This window comes from Melanerpes formicivorus, unplaced genomic scaffold, assembly GCF_026170545.1.
Source record: "Melanerpes formicivorus ecotype bairdi unplaced genomic scaffold, bMelFor1.0.p_v2 SCAF_6, whole genome shotgun sequence".
Lineage (NCBI taxonomy): Eukaryota > Metazoa > Chordata > Aves > Piciformes > Picidae > Melanerpes > Melanerpes formicivorus.
The window spans coordinates 2,572,981-2,590,777 of NW_027142358.1; the positions used below are offsets into that span (position 1 = coordinate 2,572,981).

Here is a 17,797-nt window from a genome sequence, read left to right on the forward strand (position 1 = left end):
TTCTACAGTTATGATACTATTCAATTTAAGGAAGGTGATATTCATAGGTAGGTGGAAAAACCTCTGATTACATTCATTTCTATTTGAAGTACATACACATGAGAGAAGGGAACTCCATCTTACTCTTGCTCCATGGAGTTCAGTAAATTTGGGCTTGACAAGAAATAGCACAGAACATTGTGATAGTTTTTACCTCAGTATGATTCTTTAATACAGGCACAATGCTGCATTATTTTTGAATGACTGGTAACAGGTTGTCTTTAAACTGTTACAGACAACTGAGATGTTTCCTCAATGGTTAGGCCACACCTTGAGTACTGTGTCCAGTTCTGGGCCCCTCGATTTAAGAAGGATATTGAGACACTTGAACATGTCCAGAGAAGGGTAACAAGGCTGGGGAGAGGTCTGGAGCACAGCCCTATGAGGAGAGGCTGAGGGAGCTGGGGTTGCTTAGCCTGGAGAAGAGGAGGCTCAGGGAAGACCTTATTACAACTACCTGAAAGGAGGTTGTAGCCAGGTGGAGGTTGGTCTCTTCTCCCAGGCAACCAGCATTAGAACAAGAGGACACAGTCTCAAGCTGCGCCAGGGGAGGTTTAGGCTCGAGGTGAGGAGAAAGTTCTTCACAGAAAGCTATTGGCCATTGGGATGTGCTGCCCAGGGAGGTGGTGGAGTCACCCTGCCTGGAGGTGTTCAAAAAGGGATTGGATGTGGCACTTGAAGCCATGGTTTAGGTAGTCATGAGGTGTTGGGTTATATGTTGGACTTGATGATCTCTGAGGTCTTTTCCAACCTTATTGATTCTATGACTTCTACATTTGGGGGCCTTCTTAAAGGCTCCATTGAAAAAGGTCCTCATTGAGTTAGAGTACTGTGGAGTAAGTGTACACAACAATATATTAGTTAAGACTTCTAAAGAAACTTACATAGCCTATATTGTTGCTTTCATTGCAGGCAGTTTGTGATTCTGTGCTGCTCTCTGTCTAAAGCCCCCACCCCTTAACTTACTGTAAGCACAGTAGAAATTAGACATGCAATACACAAATGATATATGCAATATTGCTCATCACAAGTGCTATGTTTGCTTTCCTGGGAAAAATCCTGGATTGGATTTTTGGTTTGGGGATTTTATTTTTTTTTTGGTCTGTCTGTTGGTTTGGGGATTTGTTTGTTTGTTTGTTTAACAGGTATTTAAAGGATAGACAGCAAACAATGAAAAGTCAAGGTTTCTATTTGAGTTCACAGAGCATCACCAAGCTACATGTAGTAAAACTGAGTGTGCTGGAGATCAGTTTGGAGTTATTCCTCCAAAGAAGTGAACAGAAAGCAATCCACAAATAAGACAAATTAAGGTTAAATATTTTGTTCTATGCTTCTTAGACTCAGTAATTAGTGGCCTATTCATGTCTCTGATGCTTTCTGAGGATCATGCATTAGTAAGTCTTACTCCTACATAACCTTCTCTCCAACCTGTCAGCTTTAATACTTTTATCCATCTCCAGTACTTTTTATGCAGCCTAATTTTACCATAGTCAGTACCCCTCTAATTACTGTACAATCTTCCCTCTTTGAATTTTTTTTTGTCTTGAAACCTATTGGTAGTAACAAGCAAAAGGAACTTGTTAAACCTGACTAGAGCTTTTTAGATCTTAAGTTCTTCATGGCAGACTCTTTGTTCTTTGTCAGATCTGTTTTGGTAAAGTGTCATGGAGATTTAGAGTAGAATGCAAATAATAGATTACCCTGTTGCCTTTTCCCATTAATATTGCACCAGGTTGGGAAAGCAGCATTTCTGGACAAGAGTAACATCTCACTGCTTGAACTGTCTTTTATAAAAATGAGTATTCCTTTATTGATAAAAATCAGAAAGCATAAATTATATGGGATAAGGATGAAACATTAACCATGAAGGCTAAATACAAATACTGTATTGCACTGCATTTGATGTGTGATCCCAGGTGACACACTAAGAAGGCAGCATGCCAGCATGCTACTAAGTGAAGCCTATGAGAAACACCAACGTGAGCCACTGCAGAAAACATTGGCACTTGGGAGATTCCAATTACATTTCCAACCCAACTGCCACATGCTATGGGCTCACAAACTGCCTCTCCTGAGTATCACAGGATCACAAGATGTTAGGGGTTGAAAGTGACCTCTGGAGATCATGGAGTCCAACCCCCTTGATGGAGGAGAATCACGGAATACAGTGCAGGTTGCACAGGAATGCATCCAGATGGATCTTGAAAGTCTCCAGAGAAGGAGACTCCACAACCTCTCTGGAGAGCCTGTTCCAGTGCTCTGTGACCCTTACAGTGAAGAAGTTCCTCCTCATGTTGAGGTGGAACTTCCTGTGCTGTAGTTTACATCCACTGCCCCTTGTCCTATCACAGGGTGCAAGTGTGAGAAGAGGCTGTCCCTTAATCATCCTTGTAGACCTCTGTTGGACTCTCTCTAGTAGATCCCTGTTCTTCTTGAACTGGGGAGCCCAGAGTAGTACACAATATTCTAGGTGGGGCCTCACTAGGGCAGAGTAGAGAGGAAGGAAAACCTCCCTGGATCCGCTGGACACACTCTTCCAGGCCAAAAGGGCAAATTGATGTCCCATGGGTAACTTCTTGTCCACTAGGACTCCCAGGTCCTTGTCCACAGGGCAGCTCTCTAGCAGATTGCCTCCTAACCTGTACTGGCACAGCTTATTATTCCTTCCCAGATGCACCACTCTGCACTTATCCTTGTTGAACCTCATTAGGTTCCTCTTTGCCCAGATTTCAGTCTGTCCAGTCTCACTGAATGGCCTCACAGCCTTCAAGTGTATCAGCTAAGCTTCCCACTTTGGTATTGTCAGCAAACTTGCTGAGCAGGCGCTCTTTCCTCTCACTGACATCCCAATCAATCCTGTCATCAATATACCCCAATGACAGGTATAATTTCCATCTCACTCTTTTCAGACAGAAAACACCTTACCAAGGACTCTTTTTGAAAGGCAATATATATACTAGTAAACAAAGAAAATAAATACTACTCCTCACAAGGATACTCAGGCTTCCAAATTATGTGCCACTAGATAAACTGTAAAACAGCTTAATATCTGGGGCAAAAATCTCCTCATTAAAAAAAAGGGGCAGGTGGTGAGTTGAATGCTAATTACAGGAAGAAAGTTCAAGTAAATACTGCATACTTTCCCTTTCCCTACAAAAAGTTATTAGCAATAAGCACTGTCTTTGACAGACTGATATAGGCTGGGCAGTGAGTGGCTTGAGACGAGCCCTGAAGGAAAGGACATGGGGGTGTTGGTGCACCAGTGTGCACTTGCAGCCCAGAAAGCCAGTCACATCCTGGGCTGCATCAAGAGAAGCATAGTCAGCAGGTTGAGGGAGGTGATTCTCTCCTTCTACTCCACTCTGGTGAGACCCCACCTGGAGTACTGTGTCAGTTCTGGAGCCCCTATTACAGGAAGGATCTGGAGGTGCTGGAATGTGTCCAGAGAAGGGTCACAAGCATGATCAGAGGGCTGAAGCTCCTCTCCTGTAAGGACAGACTGAGAGAGTTGGAGCTGTTCAGTCTGGAGAAGAGAAGGCTCCAAGAGGACCTAATTGTGACCTCCCAGTATCTGAAGGGGGCTACCAGAAAGCTGGGGAGGGACTTTTTAGGCTGCAGGTAATGATAGGACTAGGGGAAATAGAACAAAACTAGAAATGGGTAGATTCAGATTGGATGTTAGGAAGAAGTTCTTCCCCATGAGGGTGGTGAGACACTGGAACAGGTTGCCCAGGGAGGTGGTGGAAGCCTCATCCCTGGAGGTTTTAAGGTCAGGGTGGATGTGGCTGTGAGCAACCTGATCTAGTGTGAGGGATCCCTGCCCATGGCATGGAGGTTGGAACTAGATGATCCTTGAGGTTCCTCTCAACCCTAACAATTCTATGATTCTATGACTACTACTAACAAAACAACCAGTCCTGAGAAGGCTGTTTTAAAATATGGCAAAAAGAATTTTTTTTAATCTACTGTTAAAATCAGCACTTTTCAACATAACAGAAAGTCACAGTTTAGAAGATGGAAGAAAAGTAGTCCCACAAAACTGCAAATAAAACTTCCCCAAAAAGCATCTAAGCAGTTTAATTTTGAAAGGGAAATAGCCATGTTGAAAGAAAAGAGTTAGGTAAACAACAGGATTATTTCCTTGAGTCTATAAAGATAATAATAGAGCTGGGAGGGACCTCAACTATCATTAACAAATTCCTTGCTCAAGCAGGATTGAGTTAATTCAACACAACCCCCCAATCAACTGCAAAAATGACAAGGTACAGTCCACAGAATACAGCATTTCCCCAAAATACATTCATAGAATGGTCTAGCTTGGAAGGGACATCCAAAGGTTATGTAGGCCAACCCCCTCTGCAGTCAGCAGGGACATCTTCAACTAGATCAGGTTGCCCAGAGCCCTGTCAAGCCTCACCTTTAGTATCTCCAGGGATGGGGCCTCAACCACCTCCCTGGGCATCCTGTTTCAGTGTTCTACTGGTAAAAAATTTGTTCCTATCACCCAATCTAAATCTCCTCTTCTCTAGTTTGAAGCCATTGCCCCTTGTCCTGTCACTGCAGATTGTTGTCTCTCTCCAGCCTTCTTGCAGCCCCCCTTCAGGTACTGGAAGGCTGCTATTGGTTCTCCCTAGAGTCTTCTCCAGGCTCCTTGAGCCTGTCATCATAGCAGATGTGCTGCAATCCCCTGATCATTTTTATGGCCCTCCTCTGGACCTGCTCTATCCATTCTAACCCTAAAAAGCTCTGAGACCTAAGGCTTAACAGTTAAGGTATCACAGCTTATCACACTGCTGCTACTCATCTGACTCACAGCAATGGCTATTTGTATGCTCCTATGAAACCACAATAGCTTGGATCATGTCAAGGCTTCAAGTACAATAAAGCTTCACAACTACAACAGTCTTGGAGATGAAAAAAATTCAACTAGTGAGCTGCCAACATGGTAACTGTAGTAACTGTCTCACACTTTTCATTTGATCCCTTAGTTGCAAAGCAAGGCAGAAGCCCTTGGTCAGTAGTTCCTACAAACCTGCAGCTTCTGTTCAATCTGCAGTTTACATTTATAACTTCTTTTAGAAAGATCTTTTATGATTTCATTGGAAAAAGTGCCTCCTCTGTCTTCTGATCTTCCATCACCTATATATTTGAATAGTACATTGTCTATCTAATTGTATAGTACACTACATGTTCATACAGTAAAATTAAATTATCAAGTTCAGTCAGAGGAACTAAATGCATTTTAAATTCCTCATTATAAGACATTTTTCAGACCCTGAGCTACTGTTGTTGCATTTTTGTCCTGTTTCAGGTTCAGATTCTTCTCCAGTCAGGAGACAGAATCTTCTCTAAGAACCTGGAAAACAGAGAAACCTAGTCCAGGACAACTGGGAACACTATGCAATGAAAGCAGTTGAGCAGTTTGACAAAGCAAGCCTCAGATTACCACTTCTGGCATACTTTGTGTATTACATGTATCTCTGGAGTTCTCATAGTGACATCTAACATGTCTTCCTCTGCTTTTAACTACGTGATCCTGATGGCCCTAACATAATTCAAATCAAAACCATGGCTGCAATGTTATTATTACAAACCAAAAAAGCTGACAAAGTGGATTGAGGCTTAGCTAGCTGCACTTAATAAAGAAAACTTTCAACGGAGCATTTATTATATCCAATAATGTCCACATCCTGCAACAGTGAAGTACCGTGGCTCAGTTGGTAGCTAAAAAGGTAGCAGTCTTTTAAATATCATTTACAACCTAAATGACAATACTGTGGTCTAACACCTCCAGCATAGAGGATCAAAACAGAGCAAGTTCTAAACTCTCAACCATTAACTCGTTGTTCAGCTTCCTAACGAGCTGCCTTGTAGCTGCTGTGTAGGCCTCACAATATTGTATGCAACATAGCATTCAAATAACATTCAAAAGGTAAAATTTTACAAATAAAGAGGATTGTTTAGAATCATAGTATTGTTAGGGTTGGGAGGGACCTCAAGAGTCATCTAGTTCCAACCCCCTTGCCATGGCCAGGGATACCTCACACTAGGGCAGGTTGCTCACAGCCACATCCAGCCTGGCCTTAAAAACCTCTGGGGATGAGGTTTCCATCACCTCCCTGGGCAACCTGTTCCAGTGTCTCACCACCCTCATGGGGAAGAGCTTCTTCCTAACATCCAATCTGAGTCTACCCATTTCTAGTTTTTTCCCATTCCCCCTACTCCTATCACCACTTGACACCCTAAAAAGTTCCTCCCCAGCTTTCTTGTAGGCCCCCTTCAGATACTGGGAGGCCACATTAAGGTCTCCTTGGAGCCTTCTCTTCTCCAGACTGAACAGCCCTAACTCTCTCAGTCTGTCCTCACAGGAGAGGTGCATCAGCCCTCTAATCATCCTCCTGGCCCTTCTCTGGACACATTCCAGCACCTCCAGATCCTTCCTGTAATAGAGGCTCCAGAACTGGACACAGTATTCCAGATGGAGTCTCACCAGAGTGGAGTAGAGGGGGAGAATCACCTCCCTCAACCTGCTGACTATGCTTCTCTTGATGCAGCCCAGGATATGATTGGCTCTCTGGGCTGCAAGTGACACTGGTGGCTCATGTGGAGTTTCTCATCCACCAACACCCCCATGTCCTTTTCTCCAGGGCTGCTTTCAAGCCAGTCCCTGCCCAGCCTATATTGGTGCTTGGGATTGGCCCATCCCAGATGCAGGACCTTGCATTTGTTCTTGTTAAACCTGATGAGGTTGTCATGGGTTGACCTCTCCAGCCTGTCAAGGTCCCTCTGGATGGATCCCTTCCCTCCAGCTGTACCACATAGCTTGGTGTCGTCAGCAAACTTGCTGAGGGTGCACTCAATGCTTGCTGAAAGGCCTTCTGCTCAGTTCTAGAAAACCTTCATGTACATACTTTCCGTGGGTGTTCTGGAAACTGAAATCTTTCATGAACATATACTAGGTAGTATAATGCAAACAGACAACTGCCAGTATATGATTAAGCCTCTCTTATCTATTCATAGGTACTAAAAGCAATAATCAGGTGTATGTATACATGTGTATATATATACACACACACATATACATATATTGCTGTACAGACTATCTGGAAAATGATCCAAAATAAAACAAGCTCCCCCAAATTTTATTTCTCATAGAATACTCTGGCCAGGGTTAGCAATTGCAAAATGCCAGCAAAGTTACAATTAGCTTGATATAAGCACTGAAACTAAACTCCTTTAGGGTATTCATTCATGAGATTTCCAAACAGGTGGCACAAAAGGAAGGAGATAAATAATAACAGTACCTTGGCTCATCATCAAATGGTACTCCACACTGCATCTGAAAACAGCTTCAGCTTGTCCTCAAGAGCAAGTTTAATCTTCTTTGCTAATTCTAGGAGCCCACCATGCTCAGGGTTACATTGGAGAGTGAAACAGGATGCTCTGTGTGCTCAGGCCCAAAGGTTCTCATGTGTCAGCAGTGGGTCACGCTGGACTTTTCTATGGGGCTATTCAAACCCTCATAGCTCTCACCCTGCAAGCTGAGGTCATGCAGGCCTGATCTACCTTTGCTGACAAGCAGAAAACATGCTCCCATCACTCTGATTCTATCATTGTTCCTGTGCAAGAGTGTAGGAAAATACACCAGATCTTGAGATGGAGGTGGGACAGCAGACTTCATTCTGTAATTCATCCTTCTTCCATCTCTCAAAACCTGATCCATCATTACTACAATATTTACACAATGAATGTTGCTAAGAAAACAATGCAAATTAACATGCACACTTTACAAAACCTCTTTGTATTTTAACTCACAGATCCACTTCCTACATATTTTCTCTTAAATTGTTTTGGTTTGTTATACATTTCACTTAAATTGGTTTTGACTCCTTTGAAAGCTTAAAACTATGTGATAGCTTTCCCATGTAATATGTACACTATGTAATAGCTTTCCTCCAAATTTTGTATAATGACAGCCCAGAGTTTGTTGTCATGAAGGCAATAAAGTACTACACTAAAAAGGAGTTAGTATCCTTGACTCACTGTTGCAATCATTCCAGATACAATTCATAGATAACCCAGCATTTGCTCTGCTTCACAAGATAAAAGTCTCTAAGGTAACAGGAAGCAAATGTTGACTGTGAATGAATGAGTTCCTACACTTAGGTCTAGACACTATTTCAAGATACTTGGGCATTTCCTATGTGTACCTCCAGTAAGCATCTAAGGGAAAGTACAAGCACTGACCGCAATTTTCACTAATTGTTATACTTCAGTGCTCTCCAGAAGCTGGGTTCCAAACATAACAAAAACTGCAACAACAAAAAGATTTTAAAAACAACCTGTAGCTTAGAAGAGATCCATGAAAGATCCCTGTTGGTCTGTGCTAAAACCTCTTCATTGTCTTTGTAGGAATTAACTTTCACAAACCACAAATGACAGAACCTATTGCTTCTCAAATTTTATGTTCACTACTTGGGGACAAAATACACTGACATTTAGCTTGTGCAAAGCAGAACCCACAAACCTCAAACTAAGTTAGTTATGTTGTGCTAGCTTTTGGAGTTAGGATAGCAAAAGGAAAGATCATAGTCTATCTACAAGATAGACTAAGGTACTAACTGGAGTAAGTAAAGCTGGAGTAGATACAAATAACAAGGAGAAAAATGGTTCTACACAATTAAAGCAGAATAAAACTGGTACCTAGATACTACTAATAAACACCCTCTTATGCTTCCACACTGAAGACACAAGTACTCATGATTATTGACAGTACAAGCATGAGTCTACCAAGCTTTGGGATTTTTCAGATGCAGCTTTATGAAACACATACAACCCCAGCTTTAATTAGGAGTAAGAGAAATCCTACCTTTATGTAATGGAGTGGAAGCACAGATTTCATTTCATGTTATGTTTTCTGGATGCTAAAACAGGCTTGCTGCTATCATTCTCCCTAACAGAATTCCCCAATAAAAGACAAAAGATACCAAATAAAGATATATGTCACCCTGTGGAGAAGTGAAGCTATTTTTAAAGCCTCAAAAGGAGCACATACAGCATAGAAAAGAAAATTTTCTATGGGGAAAAAAAAATAATCCATTTTTTTCTAATTATCACATAAGGAGTGAAAATACACATTTGAAATCCTCAGTGCAACCTTTGTTTAACCATGCTTTAAAACGCTGTTCTGCACAGGCTCACCTGCTAGTTCTGCTTTCCAAAAGATAAAGTTTTGCTCAACTGCTACTCTCCCTAATTTTGAAGTACACAAAATTGATACCCTCCTGCCATCTAGTGGCCAGAAACCCTTAAACCAAACACGAGTGGCAGGTTCTTTCAACTCTTTCTTGGGTCTTTCAACTCTTATCCCCAGCAAACAGCAACATTAACTAAGCACTTGCACTTTTTCAAGGAACAGGAAATATATAGAAAATAACTACCCTAACCCGTAGTGCAGACAGAAAAACCTGCCAAGTCATTAGCTTGTTCTGAGCCTTATGACCTCCATGGTAGAGCAGGCTCACAGAGTTCTCAGGTGAGAAATAAATATGCTGTACTGAGTAAGCTTTTCACTTATCTCTACTTCCTGCTCTCGCTAGATAAATCTCCAGTCACAGCCAGAGAATGCTGAATTGAAGCTGTGAAGCTAATGGGAACAGTTGGTCTTTCTGCATGGCTTTGAATTCAGTTTATCACTGTTCTGTTCTGTTCTCCTTGAACTAATGTGTCTATTTAACAATACAAGTTACTTGTTTTCCTATTGAGTTTATATATTTTAAGCAACAACAAATGAAATACAGTATAGAATTTCATTGAATGTACTGCACAGGAAACATGAAACTAAACAGTGTTAATTTAGGAACGTCTTGCACCAAAAATGTTAACATCGCTATTCCCACTGGACCTTTCTTCTGTGAATAGACCTAATCTCTTCTGAAGTCATCTAAAATCTTAACATCTAAATACCTTGTGACTTTAAGCTCTACAACTGCAATGTGCACCATGAAAAACAACATCCCATCTTAACTGGCTGCTTTAAATCTACTGTGTGAACTTTTGATTGGGGAGAATAGAATAGAATAGAATAGAATAGAATAGAATAGAATAGAATAGAATAGAATAGAATAGAATAGAATAGACCAGGTTGGAATAGAATAGAATAGAATAGAATAGAATAGAATAGAATAGAATAGAATAGAATAGAATAGAATAGACCAGGTTGGAATAGAATAGAATAGACCAGACCAGGTTGGAATAGAATAGAATAGAATAGAATAGACCAGAAGAGACCTTCAAGGTCATCGCGTCCAACCTATCATCCAACACCACCTAATCAACTAAACCATGCAACCAAGCACCCTATCAAGTCTCCTCCTGAACACCTCCAGTGATGGTGACCCCAACACCTCTTCAGGCAGCCCATTCCAATGGGCAACCACTCTCTCTATGAAAAATTTCCCTTAGAAATCTAATTTCCCCTAGACATCTAAGGATGTACCCTAGGTTTCCTGTGAGGCACAGGCAATGATCATTCTCTATCCACATTCTCTTTATCCATTACAGTCATGAATTTAGATCATATCTCATCTTGATTTATCCTCTCACAAACTTCCTCTATCTTCCTTCAGGCCACAGAGTTTTAGTTTCTAAAAGACAAATATATTTTCACTGTGCTTTTTTTTCCTGCAAATGCTAGGCTGAATCTTCTCAATTACCCATATTTAATCTGAGCAATTTGCTTCTAAAGACAAATGTTTCAAATTGTATCTTCAAGGAGTTCCTACAAGATGAATGCCTCAAATTGATGCATAGCCAAATTATTTGAAAATTTTCTTCTAGACAAAAAAAAAGAAAAAAAGATAGAAATGCTGATTATTGCCTTTCCTTCAGGAATGATTAACTTCCAGTTGCATAATTTAACAACACTATTAGCATATCACCTCTTATAAAGAAGATCAATTCAGACATTAAACACACATTTTATAAAGTTTAAAATAAACTTTTGAAAAATGTTTGGCAAGATTTAGAGACTAATTATCTATTTTGCATGGCATGGTTCTGTGAAAGTTAATATTACATGTGCACATCACAAATCGTATTTGAGGGATGATAAAATTATGACACAAAGTGATACAAGGGCACATCAAATGTCTTCTAAGATTACAGCATCTTCACTTCTCTGTCAGATTAATTACCTCTTAGACTTATATAATGAGCAGTAAAAATAAAATTGTATTTTCCATGTAATTTCTCAGAACTGCATGTCCAGAGAAGGGCAACGAGGCTGGGGAGAGGCCTTAAGCACAAGTCCTACGAGGAGAGGCTGAGGGAGCTGGGGTTGCTTAGCCTGGAGAAGAGGAGGCTCAGGGGTGACCTCATTGCTGTCTATAACTACCTGAAGGGGGATTGTAGCCAGGAGGGAGTTGGTCTCTTCTCTCAGGCAACCAGCACCAGAATGAGAGGACACAGTCTCAAGCTGCACCAGGGGAGGTTTAGGCATGAGGTGAGGAGAAAGTTCTTCACTTAGGGAGTCGTTCACCGTTGGAATGTGCTGCCCAGGGAGGTTATGGAGTCACCATCCCTGGAGGTGTTCAAGAGGGGTTTGGACGTGGCACTTGGTGCCATGGTCTAGTCATGAGGTCTGTGGTGACAGGTTGGACTTGATGATCTTTGAGGTCTCTTCTAACCTTGGTGATAGTGTGATATTGTTCAACTGAATCACAGACTCATGGGAGAACTTACCATGAATGTCCCATAGTTTGAAAAAATTATCAAAACCTCTCTGTAAATACAACAGCCTTTGTAATAAACCCCTCTAATAAAATATCCCTAAATCCACGAAGTTCACAAGGTGAAGCAGCCATTTGCTGACATTCAATAGTATTTCTACATGCTATTTCAAATTGTAAATTTGAAAAATGTTCACTTTTCACCTTTTGCATTTTCAATTGCATTTACCTAGTGTTCTCAGGCCAACACACAAGAAGTACAGAGCTCTTGCTTCCTATACCTTATAATGAAAGTAAGCTTATGCTTCACTGAGACTAAAATGAAAGGCTTTTAATTTATTCTGTAATGGGCTACATCTCTAGTCTCCGTGAGGTTTCTTTGTGCTACAACCTAGATGGCACATCCAGGCTTTAAACTAACTAAATAGTCAGCAGGGGATTCCAATGATGCAGGAGATTAGCTGAGCTGAATGCGGTGAAACAGATAATTAATGGCATATTTAATTCCCAGCTCCATCAAAGGGCAATGTTTAAGATGCTAAATGAATTTAGTGGTCTCTTGACTACCAAATAAAGCTTATGGGAGATACTGTGGGTCTCTCTCTAGAGAGATACTATAGAGATAGTATAGTATCTAGAGTATACAGTATATAGAGTAGTATAGTACAGACCAGATACATTAAACCTACACAACATAAACTCATCTCCCTATCCAGAACATCTGTGACATTGTGGACATAGCAAACTGAACACCAACATCCCATCAGCAGGGCAGTATGACAGCAGATACAACAACAGGAAAAAAAGTAGCAACTTACTTTCCAAAAATTAGGAACCTGCTACTTCTGTCTGGCTTTGCATCAACTACATCACCATGATCTTCATCACCTCCCTCTCGAGGAGAGCTATCAACATGCTGATCTCCCAACATCTACAAATAAAAGCACAAAAATGTAAGCACCCCACAATGAACATACATGAAATATCAGAAATACTTCTATAAACCAAAGTGTTAAACCAGATACATGTAAGGTCGCTAGTTTAGTGTATCATACTTCAAGTAAGAATGGCTATAGATTTCTGGCCCTGAATTCACATGGCATCGTTGCACTTTCTCAGCCATCTGTATTACCTTGTGGCAGCTACCAAAAGGGACTTGTCCAGTACTACTCTCTAAAATACAGGTAGGAACTAAGCAAAAATGAATTTATGGTGAAAGATCTCATTACTAGCTCCCAAACATTCAACAGGAAGCAAGCAATGACAACTAACATCGAAACATTTGTACCTGCAATCCTATCCAGTAATAAGACATTCAGAGACTCCTGTTTTCATTTGCAAGTGTGCATAATAAGCCTGTATTCACTTCCATGGATGGGGATCTTAGGTTTTCATTTCTCTGTTTTGTCTATATCAACATTCAATATGCATTTCATATTCTTCTCATGATTAATGTGTACAGTTGTTACGCAAACCACAACCCCAGTTACCAAGTGTTATTTAGCAATTAAAAGAAGGCTCTTACACAAACTTTTGTATTTGAGCCAGTACTGTATTTTTTGTAACTCCAGCATAAGCTTAGAACATCTTCGCTCGTCTCAAAGGTGACACTAGGCACTGCCAGACAACAAGGCTGAGCTAACAACCTTTTCCTGATGAAAAAACAAAAAATGGTCTTTCTCTCCATTTCTTCCATGTAGTGAGTTGCCACTCAGGATGTAGTTTAGATCATTAAGCCATCAGAAAATTACAAGGAGTAATTTCTCTGATGGTGCAACGACCTGCACCAGCAGAATGCAGGCTAAGAAGAGCAGTGGAGAGCTGGCAGCATGGGACCTATGCTCGTGGTGGGATGCACAGAGCCACCTTGTCCAGACCAAGGGTTTCATGAGGAAAGTAGCTGTAACTCCTGCCCCTTCCCCATATTTAGGCAGATTAACCTTGCGTTTATAATACATTTACACTTAAGAATACATGTTTACACGTAGCATGAAAACCACCTTGGTGCCCCTGCAGCAGTTCAGAGGCCGCTGGCAGGGCCCTGCGGCTACGTGGCCACCAGCATTGCCCCAGCCAGGGTCCACCACACAGACTGCAGCTTTCGAGCAACCCTGGCTTAACCGCAGCTCACCAGGGCTGGGCTCGAGATTGGGATAAAATACAAGACTCAAAGAATGGACAGGCCGCAGGTGGGCGGAGAGGCAGCCGAGGAAGAGCGCGGGGGCAGCCCCACAAGAAGGACCGCGCAGCCTCAAGTGGAGGAAGCCAACCTCGCCAACACGACCAGCTGCACACACCGCAAACCCCGCTGCCAGTGCTTCTACCTTCTCCCAGGGAATGGCTGTGCAGCCACCTGGAAGGCCCACGGGCTCCCCAGTGCCGAAGGAGAACCGCTTCCTTCCACCCCTCTACCGCGGGCGTCAGCTGAAAACTGCGAGGCAGCGTCCCGAAGCTGCCGGCCAGAGGGGACGGGTTGGGGACAGGAGAGGAAAAGGCGCGGAGCAGCGGGAAGACGGCAGCCAGGGCGGGAAGTGGCGGGCAGGGCCCGGAGCGCAGAGAAACAGAGCGGATACCCTTTAGCCAGCAGGGAGGGTGGCCAGGGCGACGCGGAGGAGCAGGGGGCCGAGAAGAAACCGCAGCTTGCCTTAGCGCTGGCCTCCATCGAGACAGAAGAGAAAGCGAAAGCGGCGGGCCGGTGCCCGGCGGGCCGTGGGGAGGGGCGAGCTCCCGCGGCCCGCGCCTGTCCCGCCTTCCGCCTGTGCCCTGGGCGAGGCGGGTGTGGGGCTGGGGCGAGCCAGTGCTCCTCCCGCCCCGCTCCCGTGCCCGCGCTCCTGGCGCTGCCCCAGGGCCCTTGCTGCTGCCCTGGTAATGACGGCTTCATCACAGCAAAAAGGAAATTACCGCTTTTTGATGGCTGTGCTGGGTCACACCCCTGTGAAAGAAGAGCCTTAAGTTTCATGGGGACACGAGATTGTCTAGATCTAAAGAAGTTGTCTCCCTTATATAGACTTCAGTGGCATTTCTATCTTTCCAATTATTCAGTGTGTTGCATCTCTGCTAATTACGACATCCTGCTGTGTAACCGTTGAATCAGGCCCAGCAGTCCAGTCCAGGGACTGAAGATTGGCGCAGTCTTGCTAATTACTCCTGGTTGTGGGCTCCAATCCTGCAAAATCATACACCTACCCAGCGGTGCACGGTGTTTAACATTCACTACCTGAAGAGATTTACATCAAAGCGACATTTCTCAGTGTAACTGCCTCATAATTGGCACAAAACACAGGCATGGTAACAAACAGCCTTTTGCTTCACGACAGGTCACTGCTTCGATGTGACTGAGGAGTGTCTGAACAGTGCGGCGGCTCTTGCCGTGTGTCTGCATGCTTCTGCTGGGGCAGGGCTCTGCTTCATGGAATTATGCCTGCAGCTCCTGGCTGGATACTTAACCAAAGTTTTCTTCTGAATATCAAACTAACAGATTCCCACGGTTCCTTTCATGCCATCTGTTAGATGCTTCTTTTCAAGAAGACAGTACCACTTCCAGATCCATAATGGATCGTTGTGGACAACAGAGGCACTGGAAATGTGTAAGATCTTCAAGCAAATATGTGGAGAGGAGATGAGGGAGACTGTGCTGCCACTAGTAATGGTGGTGGTACCTGAACTTTAGAACATCCAAATACTTTTCCTGACAATGTGTGTGTGGGTTACCTAAGAAATCCAGAGAAAGAGTGATTGGCCATTGGAATGGGCTGCCCAGGGAGGTGGTGGAGTCACCATCCCTGGAGGTGTTCAGGAAGAGACTGGATGGGGTGCTTGGTGCCATGGTTTAGTTGATTAGATGGTGTTGGGTGATAGGTTGGACTTGATGATTTGGAAGGTCTTTTCCAACCTCTTCTCTTCTCTCTTCTCTTCTCTTCTCTTCTCTTCTCTTCTCTTCTCTTCTCTTCTCTTCTCTTCTCTTCTCTTCTCTTCTCTTCTCTTCTCTTCTCTTCTCTTCTCTTCTCTTCTCTTCTCTTCTCTTCTCTTCTCTTCTCTTCTCTTCTCTTCTCTTCTCTTCTCTTCTCTTCTCTTCTCTTCTCTTCTCTTCTCTTCTCTTCTCTTCTCTTCTCTTCTCTTCTCTTCTCTTCTCTTCTCTTCTCTTCCATTGCTATTCTATTCTATTCTAATTTGCCAGCTGTGACCTTCTATACCTTGGTGAAAATGTTTATCCATCGCCATGTGGCCCCAACAGATAAATTATCAGACCTAGAAATGTTGGGGGGGGTTGTGTTATTGTTGGGGTTTTTCCTAAAAGTCATTGTATTGTTATTTAAAATAATATGGGTAATAATGCTTGCCAGTTTTCAAGAGTTTATTAATAGAATCACATATGGGGGAATTTCTGACTCAAACTGTTGCTGAAACCCCTATTTCTAGTTTCTTTTCATGATGGTTGCTGACATTCTCAAAAAGAAAGGTTGATTCCTCAGTGTGCAGCAATACCTTTAATATGTGTTAGGTTAACTAATTTTAATGCAGTATAAGGTCCTAGATTTGTCAGAAAATCTTGCTTGTTTTCAGTAATGAGTAAGGGAGAAATTTTAAAGGTAGTAGAAGTAGAAAGAAGTATCTTGCTTCAGGGCATGGAGTGATTACCACCTGGGGAAGGGTCAGGAAGGAAAAAAAAATCTCCTATAGAATATTGCATAGCTGGCTGTGTGCATTACTGGACAAGGGGAAGAGCCAGCAATGATACCTATAGCATTTACATTCCTCTTCTTATCCCTAGGGACTCAGCCTGCTCCCAAAAAACATTAATAATGAAGCCTCTGACTGGATATTTGCATTGTAGAAAATAAGTGCTTAACTACCACATAAGCAGCTGCAGGATGACAATGGAACATGCCTTTGGGAAATTGCAAGGTAGATGGCAGGTACAAACTAGAAGGCTTGAGGCTACTAAATAGTACCTGTCTGGAATAATAACTGTGCCTGCACAGCATCTGTGAAAACAAGGGAAGGGGCTTTGCTGAGGCCTGGGAGGCAGGTGTGGGGATACTTTCAGGATGGAGAATTTGAGCGACTCACAAGGTGTTCTCTGCTACATGACAGTAGGTAAGTTTTTGCCTGTTTTGCAAGAAAAGATGGATGGTTTGGATGTGCTGCAGGAAATATAAGGGTCGTGCAGTGTGATTTGGCACACCACAACTTCATGAAACTTGGTAAACTAATTCATCTCAGTCCGCTTGTGTTTGTGTCTGGATGCTGTATCTCTATAGTGAGGGAGAGATGATCTCCTGCACATGCCATGTTCTACAAGTTTTAAGCCTGAGTGGTTTTTTGGGTTATGATCCATGATATATGGGCATATTTGGACACTGGTGTCATTGTATGCACATGGGCTGTGCTGTGCATGCTTTGCACACATTTGTTCAAGTTTTCAGTTTAAATTGTAGCATGTCCTGACCAGTTCTTTCTCTGCCCTCTAACAGTGATGCCTTCCTGGCCTGTTGGTTCTTTTCCCCATTTCTACCTACTTCCTCTCTCTTTCTCTATTGAAAGCATTTGCAAAATTCCCACACTTAGGTTTTCCTGCAGCTGGCAATAAAGTGTAAGCATAATCCCTTTTAGTGATTAAACGTAAACAGTTGTTTGCTGGTTTCCAAACCAGCAAAAATGTAAAAAGCTACTCTACCCTTACAGGTTTTTCTCGGGACATCCTGGTGCTGGCAAATCTCTTCCAGCTTTCTTTCAGTATTTTTGCAAGCTGGATTTTCTACGATGCTAAATTTGACTAGCAAGGAGAGGCTGTACGAGATAAAAGGCCCTGAGCCCAGGTAACTAATTAACCACGTGGTTCAGAGAAGGTTATGATGAGGCTGGTCTAGTGTTTGAACTTTCACAGGCGGCTTTTTACAGTGGGTAACACCCCCAGTTTGTGTAGTGAAACAGCGCTGGCTTCCCGCTATTCATGTGGCTGGAAGGGCACAGTCGCTATTCAGGAGCGACTGAGAAGGTGGCCCTGACTTTGAATATCTATTAAGATG

General features: G+C 42.7%; 1 protein-coding gene across 3 annotated transcripts in view; it reads right to left on the reverse strand.

Moving 5' to 3' along the window:
* CASP7 (caspase 7) overlaps positions 1 to 14,659 on the reverse strand; it is a 33,307-nt gene extending 18,648 nt beyond the window's left edge. The window contains exons 1-2 of one of the 3 annotated variants that reach the window (XM_068139342.1): positions 14,413 to 14,659; positions 12,587 to 12,699 (exon numbers count right to left, since the gene is read on the reverse strand). In XM_068139342.1, coding sequence (XP_067995443.1) covers positions 12,587 to 12,699; positions 14,413 to 14,649 — 350 coding nt within the window. In that variant the 5' untranslated portion in view covers positions 14,650 to 14,659. Of the gene's footprint in view, positions 1 to 12,586; positions 12,700 to 14,092; positions 14,180 to 14,341 lie in introns of those variants that run through there. The other 2 variants (XM_068139344.1, XM_068139345.1) reach the window with 2 other exon arrangements.
* Positions 14,660 to 17,797: the final 3,138 nt, after the last annotated feature.